Below are 17,355 nucleotides of genomic sequence, written 5' to 3' on the forward strand. Positions count from 1 at the left end.
TTTATCCATTTCTCTTTATTTCCCCCCTCTGGTCTGTGCTGTTCTGGTATCAAATGATACTTACCTGGATGCCATTCTGAAGATAGTCTATTTATAGTCATTGCTCCTTATTTAAAGGAAGTGAGGGAGTAAATGGTGTTGAGATCTTTTTAAGGAAAAAATATATCGAGACCCGCACCCCATAAGTGGTAGTGGAGGATAGCACATGAGATCTTTCATTCAAGCTTTACATTGGCATGTCTTTTTCCGGTCAAATCAACTCTGGCCAGAGTAAGTGAAAAAATTCATTTTCTGCTTCACTGCTTCAGAATTAATTCCTGCCTAAATAGTCTATTTGCCTACTTGTTTGTAAAATATTTTGACCAGTTGCCTTTTAAATTATTCTAGATTTAAGGATGGTAAATAGATTTAAATTGACCTCTAACAAATTATACATAAAGCCTTGGTAAGTTACTTATAATATTTTTGAAAATCAAAATATCTTAAGACATTAGGCCTTCTATTAAGGAGATAAGAAAGAAAGATTGCTTCTGCATCTTGACTTCTCACTATTTCTTTTTTTTTTGTCTTTGGAGACAGGGTCTTGCTATACAGTTCAGGCTGCCCTTTTTTTTGGTACCGGGAATCGAACTCAGGACCTTGCGCTTGCCAAGCAGGCACTTGTGCCGCTGCGCTATATCCCCAGCCCCTAACTATTCTTTTAGTCTTTAGGAACTGGGAAAGGCATGATATCAAAGTTGTATCCAGAATCTTCTCCTCTCTAGGAGATATATCTCATTCATTTAAGCTTTGCAATTTTGAGAATACAGCAGGAAATAAACTTTATCATCCTATTTGAATCAGAAAATGTCCTACTGTAAGTTCCTTTTGCTAAATGAGAGTTGAAATTCCGTGTGGTAGGTTCAAACTCTGATATTTTCAAACAGTATTACAAAATCGCTTCATGTCCTGTGTTCAGGTATTCTCTCTAAGTAGTGGTGTGGATGTTTTCCTATGAAAACTTTGAAGCGTTAATTTTAAACGCTATGTAGCATTTTTACAAATTTTCAATTACAGGTTTGTGACCAGAGCCTTTTATCTATTATTAATATTACCCCATCACAAGGAATAATTCCACTTGGGGGAATAACTGTTCTTCACATCTCCTGTAAACCCACTGTTGCAGAAAAATTTGATACAAAAGCAAAGGTATGTCTATCCATAGGTGTTTTTATGCTACAAACCTTTATCAGCTCTTTTGAGTCTGTAAAATATTTAATTGTTCTCTATTGGGAAGGAATCGTGAAGTTATGACACTAAAAAGTAATCTTAAATATTCTAATATTTTTGTAGAAATTGAGTTAGCTCTACAGATGTATGGAATATTTTAGAAATCTAAAAAATAAGCGATCTTATCTAAATCATATAATATAAAATTAGGTACAGCAAAACTTGGTGGGTATTTGCAGAAAATGTTTGTGGTGAAAGTTGGTAATGGAAATTTCTACTAAGCTGAAATGTATCCCTTCCACCGATATGGGACATTGTCACATAAAATTATAGTGACACTTGGTAGCTCTGAGTCTTGACAAAGCCTCACTGGTCATGGAAAGGAGGATGGGTTTTTCATAGCATCAGATAGCTTAGGAAAAATGATCAGTTATGGTAAGTAATTCTAAATAGTTTTGATAACTCTATGAATTGTATGCAAACTATATGTAATGTTAAGATCTACATTTTATAACAAAAATTTTACAGCTATATTTTCAAGGAATTATATAATTGCAAAGACATTACCTTGATTTTAGGTATTTCTCTAAGCCGTCTTTATACATGACAAATAAAACATGAGAGACTATTGTGTACAAAATTTTACTCAATTATAAAACTGAAGGAGTGGAATACACTTAATGTTCAATCTGGTGATCAACTGTGTACTTTTTCTCACATTAGATATTGTATATGTAAATATCATTCAAGAAATAAACAGCCTTATTTATAGCCTGCGTTTTATTTTTTTAAATTACTGTAACAATAAGTGATTTAGCAAAATGAAGCTTTATTTAATGAACATTGATTTTCATGACCCCAAAATAAATGACCTGAGAATGGTAACTTATTTTTTTAAATAACTATGTGTTGAAAGAAATTTATAAATTATACATGGTGTTAAATTATTTGAGACTTGGTCAAAATTTTTTGCGTAATTTTCTGGAGGAAATAAAAGTGAGATTTTACTAAAATTAATTTTCACTACATTTTAGATAGCTCTATTTTTTAGCACTCTTTTTTTTCACTACATTTTAGATAGCTCTATTTTTTAGCACTCTTTTTGTAACATTATAAAATAATGAACTTTGTTTATTCACTCATATAACATTCATAACATACTCCAATCTGTGCTGTAGATGCTAAGGATGCAGAGTAATTAGGGTTCTTAATCCCTAATAATTTATAATCTGGTAGGACACTCACAGAAATCAACTACCAGTTAAACTATAGTATAATAAGTGCGACTGGTGAAATACAGCAGGCTAAGGGATGCAGAAAAGTTACATAATCTAGGTTTGAAATATTAGGGTGTTGCTTATCATAGCTAAATCTTGGAAGTCCCTTATATGATGCGCACTAACAGATGATTGGATAAAGAAAATGTGTCTTTATCCATTAATAAGGACACAGATGACTCATTTGAGGAAAATACATTCACCTGAAGTCCATAGTGCTAGGTGAAATGTCAGACACAGTATGTTAAATATCACATGGTTCATCATATATGAGAAACCCAAAATATAAATAATTTAAAGATCAAAATAAAAGGTAGATACTAGGAAACAGAGAGCTAGACTTTGTGACGATGCAGTGGGATCTGGGAATGGAGAAGATGGGAGGAAGGGGAGGGGAAGGGGAAGAAAAGAGGATCAAGATGTGATATGTGCAGGTGCCAATTCCCATGGTTAATGTATTTATTATGCATCATAAATATATTAATAATTTAAAAGAAAAAATACAGACGAAGTTAAGAATCAGGTAACTAATTTTAGCATTAGAATACATGATGTATTAACCATTTTTATTGTCTTATTTCGTTACACATTTTATTTTTCATAAAGTAAAAAGAGTCAGGCTGATTTAAAGGAATTAATTGAGAAAAGAGGTGAAGAAAGAATATTCAAGGAAATATCAATAGCGTATACTTAGGTTTAAAGGAGAGAGACAGGTGCAAGGCGTCTGTAAGAAGCCATTTAGGGCTGAGGATACAGCTCAGCTGTACAAGCACCTGCTTGGCAAGTGCAAGGTCCTGAGTTCGATCCCTGTGTACCACAAAAAAAAAAAAAAAAAAAGAAGCCATTTATCATCACTAGATTAATTTATAGACTGCATAAATGATAGGGGCAAAGATTTGCGTAGAGACTTCTGTTAATTTTAGGTAACATGGGGTCTTGTCAACAACATTAGGAAATGCAGCCTTCATCTTACAAGCTAGGTATTTTCACCATGAGCATTTTACAGTACTATTCACATTTTTTGGAGATCATTTTGGTAATGATCTGTAAATGAGGTTCAAAAGTAATTACAGAGTTATGAGGCCAGTGACAATGTCCAGACCAAAAAAAAAATGACATTCTTGTTCAAGAAGTCAGACTCAGCAGTTTTTAGGCAAATTTAGGAGATGATTACTTAAGTCTTGCTTGTTGAAAAGGATCATATAAGTGAGAGAGGTGAACCAGTGGTGAGACAGTGATGAGAATCAGTGCGGAAAAATCAGAAGATGAATGGCAGTTGTAAATGGAAATGCTTGTTTGAGTCAGAGACATCTTTGGGATCTCCACATAGAGATGAGTGATGCAGAGATAGTCACATATACTGTACCTGCTACTGTGGAGGCTAAGGATTATCTTAGGGGTGACAGTGAATTTTTCTAATGTCCGAAGAAAGGCCTAGAGGAGTGGAAATGAGTCAAATGTATTATTAAGTGAAAAGGTGGAATGATATGCTTTGGAAGACTTTGAATGGAAGTGAAAGTAGAGAGTTTGAATTGAGGTTGCTCAGGGACTCATTATATATCAAAGCTTATCAACATCTGTGACATGATATTCTGGAACTCTTGTCTTTGCAAATGAGAAAGGAGGGATAAGAGGAGATTGTCAGATAGAGAAATGCATGTATGCCTGCAGATGTTATGTATTTGTGATTGGTCACAGTGTGCAGGGCGAGTTTTACGCCTGTGGGGATGAGAATGTCAAGGACACAATAGGCTAGGGTGGTGAATATGTTAAGACAGCTAGAAGTCTTCAATAAGTAAACAGTGATGAGGCAGTGAATAGAATCAACCCATGGATGTTGAAATTTATATGGGGTTGATCAATGAAAAGCATGTCAATATGTAAATCTTTTGAATCGCTAAATTAACGATCTTTATGATTTTAGTCAAATGTTTTGTATTATATGCTTTAAAATACAGGAATAATATATTAGTAACATAGCAATTTTAATAAGACTCCCGAGTTGGCATACTGACTTCCAAAATGAGTATGGAAAGTGCTATTTTGTGATTTGATTTTTACCTATGAATAGTGTCACTGATTCTCTGGAAGAGTGAATTAGTCACTTTGATTTCTTAGGTGGTTTCTCACCTGTGGTGGTTTTGATTGGATGCACACTCACTCTTCGCACAAGTATCAGTTCTACAGCGCAAGAAATGTGCAGGCAACTGCCATAATAAATTTTGTACATTTATATTATGCTGCTGTTATTTAAATTATGAAGTGTTACATAAATTCTAGATAAGTTTGTATTTTAATGTGGTGCTTACAAACTTTTATATTTCTTCTAAATAAGGTTGCTATTCACCGTGCAAATATCCTAGACCTTAGAATTGGTGGATCTGGTGAAATGGCTGATATTGAAGTCAGACCGGTGAGTATGTTACCTGTATGTGTGGTCAGTATATGGGTGTGCCGAATTTTATTTCTTATATATTACAAATTAGTCCATTTACATTTTAAACATTTTACTCTGAAGTAATTTGACATATGAATATTAATATGCATAATATATATGATGCTACAGTCTAATGAATGATTCTTTACAAATTCACTACTGAGCGTAGATATCAGAACACTGCAAATACCATTAAAATCATCTGTAGGCTTCATCACAAGCCTGTCCATAGAGATAATCACTTGTGAATGACATCATATACTGTATGTGTAAGTGCCTTAACCATTCATTAGTTTGTTCCTTTCTGAGCTTTATAATAAAGACGTGTTCTGTGTAGCCTTTGATGTGCTACCATTGAATACTATGGTTCTTGTATTTTTCTAAGTTCTATGCAACTATGTTATTAAATGTCACTACTATATAATAATTTTTGTGTAAACATACAATAATTTATATACTCAATCCATTGTCCATCCACTTAGGTAGTTCTGTTTTCTGTTAATATAAAAATATAGCTGTAGCTATTTATATTCAAGGACCTCTACAGGAGTGACAGTTCCTGAGATATAAAGAGGGGCTGGGGATTTAGCTCAGCGGCACAGCGCCTGCCTGGCAAGCGTGAGGTCATGAGTTCAATTCCCAGTACCGGAAAAAAAAGAAGAAGAAGAAAAAAAATCTTGGAAACTTAGGTATAAAGTATGTGCATGTTTAATTTTACAAGATAAATTTTAAAATGCCTTTTTGAGTTCACTTTGCCCCACATTCCATTGCTCTACAAGTTGCATTGTCAGATGTAAATTTTGGTCAATCGAGTTTAAAATAATGATTAATTGTGGTCTTGATTTGCATTTTCTGAACTACTGTCACATTTAGTTTGTGGCTTATTGTCTGTAAACAAAATTTTGCTCTAAAATTGATAGAGTACACACACACACACACACACACACACACACACACATACACACAAATACACTATAATTTTTCCTGGCCAGCCTTTCAAGAATAAGAATTATTTTCATGTATACAAAGACACTTCCTGTGATACTTCAAAGCAAAACTGTATGCTCCCTCTTATGATGTAGATGTTATGGACATATTATAATGTTGGAACATCTCCATCATAGTGGTTGTTATGTTACTTTTGGATTACCTGCAGTCCCTTTTTGTCTTCCTCTCATTCTTCAACACCTAGCACCATGTCAGTGCTGGACTAAATTGAGCAGAACTATACACACATACAGAATTGAGCAAACTGTAGGACTTATGAGGTCTGCTGGCTGCCTCACGACTATTGTGTGGTGCAATGGCATCACAAAAATTCTAGGGTCTATCTTAAAGGTATAATTTTCTAACTTGCCTGTTAGTCAGTGATGAAAGTCTATCTTGTCCAGACAGACTGATAGGTAATAAGTTAGCTTGTTCAAGGCTATGATAATTCTTGGGGATTAAATTGTATAGAATCCAGAGTGTTTTATTCCACTGCAATAGTATGGCATTTTAAAATATTAGACAATATTGAAACTTCTATTACTTTATGCCTTCAGTCTAAAGTCATTAGTGGCATGTTTTGCATATTATAGTTAATTTGAACAATTTACAGGACTTTATATTAATACATATTCATTAATATGTTGATATTATTTTAGATTTTAGATCTAGCTGCCTTTTCCAAACAATACTCTAACATCAAAATGTACTTTGCAAAGTGAATTTTGCTGATAATAACATAGTAAGGACTTTGATTTTGAATAGTATCACAATTAAGAAGTTGTATCCTAGTGAGCACATAGCAGGAGAGTAAAGAGACAAGAGGAGTGAATGTTTTACATATACAAAGCACCAGACTCTCATTATTCATTTAGGATTTTGAAAGTTTCATATAAAAATTTGTGTTAATATTTTAAATGAAACAAATAGTAACTGATTGAACCTAATGTAGTTTTTTCATCCAAAAATATTGTTAATAAGTCTCCATTTAATGTTGTACATAATGCTTTTATTAAGAATGTGTAAGGTATCTATAATATCTGTTATAAAATGGAACCTTAAGAATTTCATGGCATATGCTTAGTGTATGAGCTAGAGTTCAGATATAGTAAGCAACCATTCTTTTCATTAGATAGGTATAAAACAGGTACTTACATGCAAAAGTGAATTGGAATCTTTAATAGGAGATTCATACGTGTAAGCAGATTATGTGATGTCACAAGGTTACTAATTGTAAGGAACAGAAATAGTTCTGAGAAGTGTGTGATTAGTTGTGATTTATTTAACTGGCCTGTGATGGATACATAAAAATTTACCAGGCAGTTGCTAGTCAGGGAATGGCCTTCCTGACAGAAGAAACTCCACGACTAAAACACAGAAGGGTGAAGTATCGCATGTTGGCTAGAAATGACAGGTCATGCCGCTTGATGAAATATTAAGTGCTAGTATGAGGGTGGAGCTAATTGAAGCTGGAACATGACACAGACAAGATCGTGAGGAGCTTTACGAGCCTTGCTAAGGAGCTTGGGCATCGTCCCGTAGGTGAGGGGGAACTGGCAAATATCAAGACAGGGAGTAAAGTGGTCAGACACTCAATTAGTTTAATAGTGGCTCTGTTGTGGAGAGGAGGCTTAGCAAAGTCAAAATCTAAAAACTAAACGAAAATTGATAGTTTACTCACTTCACAGAGTTACAGCAAGGGTAAGAGGTGAAGAGGGGGCAAAATTAATGAGATTTGATATTGATTACATGTAGAAGATGAGGGAGAGAAAGAAAATTGTGACTCTTTTATACAGTTCTGTTTTGCAGTTAATAAATTCCTTGATAAATATGACGTCCATATTTGAGTAGATATATTTAAATAAACCATTATTTATAATTTTTTCTTTTTAAATTTCAGAATGTATTTAAATTCAGTGGCACCTATATTGGTGCTACCCAGATGATTCCATTTGTAATACAAAACAAAGGTGCAACACGTGCCACAGTGGAGTTTAATCTCAAAGACTTCTTAGAGTTTTCAATGACTTTCAAGGGCAGATCCAGTACGTATTTCATGCTGTATTGTATTATTCGAAAGAAAGAACAGTTTTAAATTGTTCTAAGGCATAATTGTTAAAAATTTAAGTCAAGGACATTTATTCTTAAGTATTTTCAATGACTCAGTGTTTGATTTTCTACTATTCTATAAATCATCATGGTTTTATTTCTAGAAATATATCAACTTGAATGTTGAAACACTGATAATGCATGACTTATTACTATATTTACTATTATACTTAAAAGAACGAGAGTTTGAGAAATCTGTATAGTAAGGAGTCCAGGAATCCTAGAACATAGAAGAACTAGACTAAAAGGGCAGGTGAAAGGTTACCGAAGGCCTTTTGTGGAATTTTATCTGTGAGATGAAGTACTATGTAGTACCCTTAAAGGATTTATATCCAGGAAATATTATTAGGCTCACATTGTAATAATTTCCCTTTTAGAGCAGAGTTGGGAATGTTCTGGGGGAAAGACAGGATGAGGAGGTTAAGACCATAGATACAGAGACTAGTTAGATATTAGGGACGTACGACTAAGAAGTGATGAGAGCCTGGACTCGGGCAGCTCAGGCAGTGACGCTGGGAATAGAAAGGAAGAGAGTACAAAGCTATGTACATGCTGTAAAATTAGACATGCTGTGATTTGATGACTCTGGCTGTGGGCATTAGCAAAGGGGAAGAAACTACCAGTAACTTTTAGCTTTTGACTCTAAGAGGTAGGTGGCTGGGAGTGAAATTTGTACTTAGCGGAATGCAAGAGCAGGGCTAGGATTAGGTAGGCGTGCTATGTTTTAGGAGTCTGGAATTGCTCAGGAAAGATTACAGTATGTAGCTAGAAATACATGTGGAAAAATGCACTCGCTTATATAAGTAATTCTAGATATTGAAACACTGTTAGCCTTGAGAGTTTATTCTAGGTGTCCCTGTACTCTCATGTGTTTTGTTCTATGATGACTAACTCTTGTTGGTAATTCTTCAAAGCTACTTTGTGAGGAGCCTTTCTTTCTTTCCTTCTGCTTTCACACTGACTCAAGCCTCCCCTCTAGGAAACTTGCTGTCTCCAAGTCTTGTTACTCACACCTGTTTTAGAGAATAGTGTTGTTACGTCAAAGATCCAGTCACATTTCTCCTCCACTTCAAAAGCTTTGAAGCAGAAGGATGATATCATCAAAGTATTTTATATACTCATACATGTATGAAAATGAAAAAATGAAACCCATTATTCTGTATAAGCAATATGCACTAACAAAAATATATGTAGTGAAGAGGAAACATGGTGCAAACAAAGCAAATAAGAATAACCTAGTATTTAAAGAGGCTTTGCTGATTTCCTATTACCAATAGCCACCAGTATCCAGCTGGTTGAAATCCATTGTTCCTTTTTACCTTTGATACATTAGCATATTGTGTAGTTTTATTATAGCACTAACTGACTTCTGCTTGTGATCAAGGGAACTGTGTATGTGTTTATACCCTACTAGATTGCAAGCTATATGTGATCAAGGACCACATTTATAATTTTTGTTTTCTGCTAAAGTAGTTCAGTGTAGTGTTACGAACACTATGTAATCTGGAAGTATGTACTGAATCTGTCTATCTATCTATGATCTATCATTTATCTAATCTATATTGTGTTTTTGTTTTTTTTAATCTATTTATGAACCTTGGTTTAAATTATCTATTTCATGTGTGTGGGTACTCTAGATGGATATTATTTCCTGCAGTTCTGTATTGTATAATACTCTTTTTCTTCCAACTCACAAGGTATTTATACATACTGAATGAATTTTTATTGTTTTTTAAAGGTTTTACCATTGTACCAAGGATGAGTGAAATTGACTTAGAAGAAAGGATGCAATAAATATTGAAGTTTATTTCCAGACAAGGACTATTGAAATTAGTAGTGTTCCTAGGATGAGTGAGAATACGTTAGGGAGAAAAATAGGATTTCTAATTGTCTGGATGAGAACAGAGGTTCTGGGACAACATTAAGGAATTTATTTAAGTGGTTATAATTTTTTACTATGAAATCTGCATTACTGTGGGGCAGTTGTTTCAGTAACTACACCTATTGCCGTCATTCCTACAGTGATTCCATTTTGTCAAGAAATTTTTTGGATAAAGTTTTATTATTGATACTATTTTACCTGAGAAATATGTTTTCTCAGATTTATTTCATAGCATGATGACCATAGGTAATAGCAATGTATATTTCACAATTTCTGGGACTAAATTTCAAATCTCTCACCACACAAACAAAGAGGATAAATGAAGTGATGGATATATGTTTGTGTTCTTCGTAACTCCTTGGAGCACCAGCGGATCTGAGTCTTTCCCAGTCCATGTTTACTGTAAAAGTAGTCCGGACTCCTCTGGTACCATATGTTCGATGACTTAACCTTGTCTTCTATTCCTTTATACGTTCATCTCCATATGACAGAGTATGCCTATTGAAATTGGGACTCTTTTTAACATGAATTGGTCTTAGATTTACTGAGATTTACTTATGTTTTATGGTTGGATATGAGTTTTGCTTTTTAGAATCTTGGTATTAAGAGTGACTGGTTATCTAGTAACCTTAGGCAGCAACCCTGCCCAGATTTTTCAGTAAGTGCTTTTTATTGTTTGAATACATTCATGAGATTACTCAGTTTACATGTTTGCATTAATAATGGTGTTTTAGATATGCAGCTGACTACTGTATATGTACATTTTCCTCTCTTTGTAGGTCATTTCAAAAAGCCTGTTGTTCCTCGTACATATGTTTTGGAGTTAGAGAAAAAATCACTGCTAGAATGTGGAATAATATTTTGTCCCAAAGAAGTAAGTTTGGGTTTTATTACTTATATTATTGGAGAGTAGTAGAATTAAAGATATTTATAGCCAAGAACCTATCAAAAATCACCCAAATTGTTTGTAATGGCTCTTTTTCTGACTGTAGAGATGCCTAGCTGTACCCTTGAATTTAACAAATTACTTGCTAAGGGTTTCTGGTTCATGACTGCAGAGTGCCTCGAGAGTGCTGTGTCCTCTAGAAAATTCAAGACATTGCATAGTGTCTTGGAGTGCAAAGTATAATCTTACCAAAAGCTTCACTTATATTCAGTCCAACATATGGTTTATACTTACATTTGAGCGATATATGCTTAATGATCTTGAAAAGGCTACTTGAAATTACCGAACGCATGCTGCAAATATTTAATATGAATTGCTATGATACTGACTTATTTTACATTGTCCCTTGATGTTTAGTGACTTTAAAGCAAACTCACACAATCAAGGAAAATCCCATATCTGGCATATGCCCAGAAGGAAAGGGTACCACTGACTCTGTTTCAAGAGAGAGCTCTGTTGATATGAAAACTTTACAAAACATTTCCTCATGGCTAGATTGATGCTTTGTGCTCAATAATATTCTAGTGCCTTTAATACTGTACTTTTTAGTAATGCTAGTTTCACTGAAATATAAATTTTACTTTAGGACAAGTGATATCTGCTATTTAACTTTTGGGAGGAAGAAAGTAAAGGCCTGGAGAAAAAGTGCAGATGTTAGGGGATAGAGAAAACTTTTGTCATTATTAAATGTGGTACATTGTTTGCGGTAGGTTTGTGGGGTTGCTGCACCATGGTATTGTTTTCTACAACGTTCATTCTCACTTCACTTAGATTAACATACTGCAATAAGAACCAAAGGCAACTTTTCTAAGATCCTAACAGATAAAAATCCTTTTTTAATTTTATATGCAACGTTAACTATACCCAGACATATGCTGACCTATTCAATTTCCATAAGTTTTGTAGAAAGTGAATTTTTTGTCCACATTCAAGTACAGTTTCACAAGACCACATGCCTATATCTGGTTATCTGAGTAAGCACTTGGAAGATAACAATATATAATACAACAGCCATTTTTAACTTCCTGTCACCTTGTTTTGAAATGCTGTAGATTTTATTGTTTTTATGTTGTTTTATGTCTTTGTTTTTGTTCTTTTCTCTTTAAAGTAAAAAAAGATTACTATGAAAAGACAGAACGTCTTTGTCTTTCAAATGTAATCTTAAGTAGTTTTATTCAGACTAATTTGGTCTATGAAATATCAATATACATGATTTTTAGATTTGCTTGTTTTTTCAGTGTTTTTCAGTACATGAAATATAACATAGTATTTCCATATTTTGTGTGTAGGATAATTTATTATTCCTCCACTTAATTCAGACAAAAAGTTAATGAAAAAGGTAATTTGGTAAATTTCAGGGAATGCTCACTTTTTTATTTTTACAGTATTCGAATATCTTCCAAAAGCTATCTCTTACGTCTTAATCATCTGTAATTCTTGTCAACATGAACTTCTACTTAATCCCATACATACATCAGTGATGTTCTCTTTCTGATTATTAAATTTTATTTGTATATTTAATAGGAATTAGAAGAGCAGTTGCAAAAAAGAAACAATATCCTAAATCCTAATGTTTAGTAATGAGTACTGACATTATTTTGTTTGGTGTCTATTTTTCTGTCTTGTCTTTCTATCCATCTCTATACCCATATTTCTACATTTGTAGTTTTTATTAAATAATGTATCATCTCTTTTCAAGACATATTTTAAGTAGTTACATCAATTAAAATGTTGTGACTGAATTTCTGTTTCAGAATATCTCAAATGCATTTTAAGAGAAAATATATGTATTCTATCATTTTATGGCTGTAATATGTCATGTTCATTTAACTAGTTCTTCTCTCTGTGTACTTGGGGTTTTTTCTCACTTTGGTTTTAAAATGATACTGGAAAAATGTCCTTACAGTTAATGTTTGCCTTCACACTATGTGTTTTACTTTATCTTCCTTCATATGGAAGAGATGAATCAAACTTATAGCAAATTGCTCTCCAAAACTGTTTGATAACAGTTATATAATTCACAGTTTCTTTATTAAATTTACTTCTAAATAATTGTCTCGGTTATTTTTCTCTCCTTGCTGAGACAAAGTACCCAACACCCAGAATTAAGTAAGGAAAGGTTTATTTACCTCAAGGTCTGTGGAGGTTTCAGGCCATACTCCGCTGGGTCCAAGGCAGGATGGCACATGGCAGAGGGCAACTGTTGAGTGGCAGAAGATAGCAAAAGCAGCCAGAGCAAAAGGGAGGAGTGGCAGTGGCAAGTAGCCTGTTCCTGTCCCTTACATATGCAAACTATCTGCTCCAGGGTGAATTTAGTACTCACACCCTTAATCCCAGCATTGGATCATGGATCAGTCATAAACTCTAAAAGCCTGCCCCGTGGCTGCATGAGGATTTGGGGGACATGCAGACATAAACCATAACATTCCACCCCCTCCCCGACAAAGGCTCATGCACATGCCTTTATACAAACAGCATTTAGTCCATCTGCAAGAGTTGCCAAAGTCCTAACAGTTTCAGCATTGCTGAAAAGTCCAAGTCCCAAGTCTTCTCCCAGATGTAAAGCAAACTGTCAGCTGTGAGGCCCTGTACAAATGAAAAGTTAAATACTTCCAACATTCAGTGGCACAAAATAAACCTTACCATTCCAAAAGGTACAAACAAGGGGATACAGAGCATTGGGACCAAAGTAAGTCCAACATCCAGCAGGGCTAACATTATGTCCTATAGTTCTGTGTCCAGCATCTGAAGCAATCTGTTGCACATTGTGAGCTCCAAAGGGCTTGCATGAGTCCACCCGTATGGCACTTCTGGTGGTTACAGCTCCTACAGCTTCTCTCTTGGGCCCACTTTGCACCCTCCTTGCAGTTTTCCTCAGACAGTCGACGTTCCTGGCTTTTCCAAACTTCTGATGTCTCCAGTGCACCTTTCGCTTCACATTCACAGCTTCACATGCTGCCCTCTCGGGCACACTGCCTGGCCTCCCAGGCCTCCTTCTGAAATCGAGGTGGAAGCCTTTTTAACCTCACAACTCTTGGGTTCTGTATGCATCTAAAACCAGTGCCATGTGGGTGATGCCAAGGTCCGCTGCCACCTGGAGCAATAGCCAAGTTTTCCCCTCTCGGCCATGGGGCTCGAGTGACTGGATCATTGGGCACTCTGAATCAAATTCTGAGGAGCAAATTCTCTATGCTGCCACCACTCTGGAACCTGGTGTGGCCCCCGCTGCCATTCTGGGACATGGCGCTCTGTGGCTTTCTTCTCAAGGCAAGGTCTTTCACCTTTGCAGTTTTGAGGCTGCAAAGGGTAGAGACTTGCTTCTTGTGATGCCCTCAGGCCATTTTTCTAGTCTCTTGTTCCTCAGAAATCAAGATCTCCTCAATCTATAGCTTTACTGGAGCTTCCCTTCTGGCTGAACTCACAACATTTTAAATCATCCTGCTGGGCTCTTTACTCTTGGTTCTCAACATAAATCTGACTAAAAGCCCCCAACAGTAGCCGTGACACTGCCCCGGGGATCGACTGCCTGGAAATTTCTTCGGCCAGATTAATCAGTCCTCGCCCTTAATCTCAGTTTTAGGCAAAGTCTGTGGACACAAGCAAAATGCAGACAAACTTTCTGCCAAGCCATAACACACATCATCTGGAGTCCAACAACCAATGCAGTCCATAGCAGAAACCTCCCAAACCGGAACTTTACTGGCAGGATTTCTACCAGCTTTCTAGTCTTCTGAGCTCTGACCAGAATCTCCCGTAGAGAACAGCCAAAGGCATTCGAGCTCTCCTCTTTCAGCTGACATCTCCAAACCTTTCCAAACACTTCGCACAAGCCATTTCCAAAGGCTCTTGAACCACAGTGTCAGGTATAGTCACAGCAAGGACCCCATTCCTCTGGTACCAAATTTTGTCTTTGTTACTTTTCTCTCATTGCTGAGACAAAATACCTGACACCCAGAACTAAGGAAGGAAAGGTTTTATTTAGCTCAGGGTCTGTGGAGGTTTCAGGCCATACTCTGCTGGCTCCAAGGCAGGATGGCAGTAGCCAGAGGAAAAGGGATGAGTGGCAGTGGCAAGTAGCCTCTTCCTGTCCCTTACATATGCAAACTATCCGCCCCAGGGTGAATTTAGCACTCACACCCTTAATCCCAGCATTGGATCATGGATCAATCATAAACTCTAGAAGCCCGCCCCATGACTATATGAGGATTTGGGGGGACCTGTAGACACAAACCATAACAACAATTATCTTTGATGCTGCCATGAATAGTTTTTTTCGTTAATTGCTTTATCAGATTTGGCATTCCATGTGTATAGAAAAATACCAGTTTTCAGCATAGATAATGAATTATTCAACCATGTAGAGCTCATTTATTTATTCTAATAGATTGTTAGTGGATTCTTTAGAATTTTCTAGGTACAAAACTTTGTAATCTGACTGGGTGTGGTGGCACACACCTATAATCTCAGCTCACTGGGAGGCTGAAACAGGTGGACCACAAATGGGAGCCCAGCTCAGGGAACTTAGCCACTTAGCAAAACCCTATATCAAAATAAAAGGGCTGGGATGTAGACCATGTGTAGGCCTTGGGTTTAGTCCCCTGTACAAATAAAGTAATCTGAAACAAAAGAAAATTTTACTTCTTCCTTTTTTGTTGTGAATATTTTTTCCTTTTTTTAAGTGTAGAATTTCTTTTTTTTTTTGTTTCTTTTGTTTTTTTTCCTGGTACTGGGAATCGAACTCACGACCTTGCACTTGCCAGGCAGGCACTGTGCTGCTGACCTAAATCCCCAGCCCCTTAAGTATAGAATTTCTAGAACCTCCAGTACTATACTGACTATAAGTGATAAGGGCACTCATTTGTCTTTTTCCGATCTTGAGAGGAAATCCTGCAAGGTACCTTTCATTTTCAAAACAGCATTATTGGTATTTATGTATTACCTTTATGAGCTTAAGGATATTTTTGCTTGTATTTTGTTGAGCATTTTAATGGAAGGATGTTGGATTTTATTAATGTTTTTTAAACCCACTTTATGATCATATGTATGCCTGTTATACCAGCATTCTGAGAGGTTCAAGCAGGAAGATTGCAAGTTCCAGTGTAGCATGGACAATTTAGCCGTTTAGCAAAAGCTTGTCTGTTTATGGGATGGGGATGCAGATCAGTGCTAAGGCTCTGGCTTCAATTTCTGTTACCGCAAGGAAGAAAAAAAGATCCTGTTATTGTTTCCTTGATTAGTATGATCTATTATATTGATTGATTTTTGTATATTAGATCCACTGGGCACTCACAGTACAAACCCTGTTTGATCATGGTATTTACTTATTTTACATACTATATATAAAACTTTTTTTCTAGCATTTTGGTGGTAAATTTTACATGTACATTTATAAGAGTGATTCATCTGCAGCTTTTTGTTGGTTTTTCTGCTGATGTTTTTGTCTGATTTTTGTATCAGGACAATATAGACTTCTTAGAATAAATTAGAAAATGGCTTCTGTTCTCTCACTTTGAGCGTCATTTGTAAGCGATTGTATAAATTCTTTAAATGAGCAATTACTTCATCATCAAATCACCTTTCTCCTGGACTTTTCATTTTCATAGGTCTGAAAATTATTAATTCAATCTATTTGACTGTTGTACATATACTCATATTTTTAAAAGTTTTATGAAAAATTAAAACAAAAATTCATCAAATAATGAGAGTATAACAATAGGTGATACACTGTGTTTCATAACCTTAAAAGACATTGATTCCAATACAAGATATAGACAAAAAAAGACTGTCATACAAAGCATCAGATATTAGTATGAAACTTTCTTAATGAACTGAAAGAAGGTAGTTGCATAAATAAAACAAATTGGGATATATATTAAAATATCTTTGAAGCTTAGGTAATTTTGGAATTATTTCTTTTAAAGAGAATAATAAAAAATAACAATAGTAAAATACCAACAACATAGACACAAACGAAACAAAGCAAAAACAATAAAAATGATACAGGGTTTCAGAACAAATGAGAGGAATTAACAGTGGCATTTATATTACATATTGTTATCTTCAGCAAAGTTGCTCAGATTACCAGGTGTAAAAATGCAAAATTGATCAAACCATTAAAGAGAATAAAAACAAAAAAGACATTAGAAATGATACAGAGTTTCATTAGACAAGATGGTAGAAATTAACCAGTGGTTGTTTTATTGCATATAGTTGTCTTCACACTAGTTGTTCAGATTACCAGATGTAAGTATGCAAAATTGGTCAAAAAGAAAAAAATAAGCATTAACATAATTTTCTTTTCAGTAAATCATTAGACTTCAGCACAGTTATCTCAGCTATCTTTCTATACACATATATAGATTTTTTCCCTTCCCTCTTCCTTGCTTTTTTCTCCTTTCCTTCATCCCAGTTGTTCCTTCCTTTGAGCAATTTCTTTCTTTTTCACAGTATCTATTATATATTTTGGGTTTTATTTACTCTTTCAGGTTGTTACACTAGGGAGACAATA

At 35.2% G+C, this 17,355-nt stretch overlaps 1 protein-coding gene across 1 annotated transcript in view; it reads left to right on the top strand.

Annotated features, from left to right (window-relative positions):
* The window catches only part of LOC102019004, a gene marked incomplete in the record, with an annotated part of 405,168 nt that overhangs the window by 65,942 nt on the left and 321,871 nt on the right, over positions 1-17,355 (top strand). The window contains 4 exon segments of the mRNA XM_005414632.2: positions 1,057-1,188; positions 4,822-4,899; positions 7,811-7,955; positions 10,681-10,775. Of these exon segments, the coding sequence (XP_005414689.2) occupies positions 1,057-1,188; positions 4,822-4,899; positions 7,811-7,955; positions 10,681-10,775 (450 nt within the window).

Source organism: Chinchilla lanigera, unplaced genomic scaffold, assembly GCF_000276665.1.
Source record: "Chinchilla lanigera isolate Chin_1 unplaced genomic scaffold, ChiLan1.0 scaffold00192, whole genome shotgun sequence".
NCBI classification, from domain to species: Eukaryota; Metazoa; Chordata; class Mammalia; order Rodentia; family Chinchillidae; genus Chinchilla; species Chinchilla lanigera.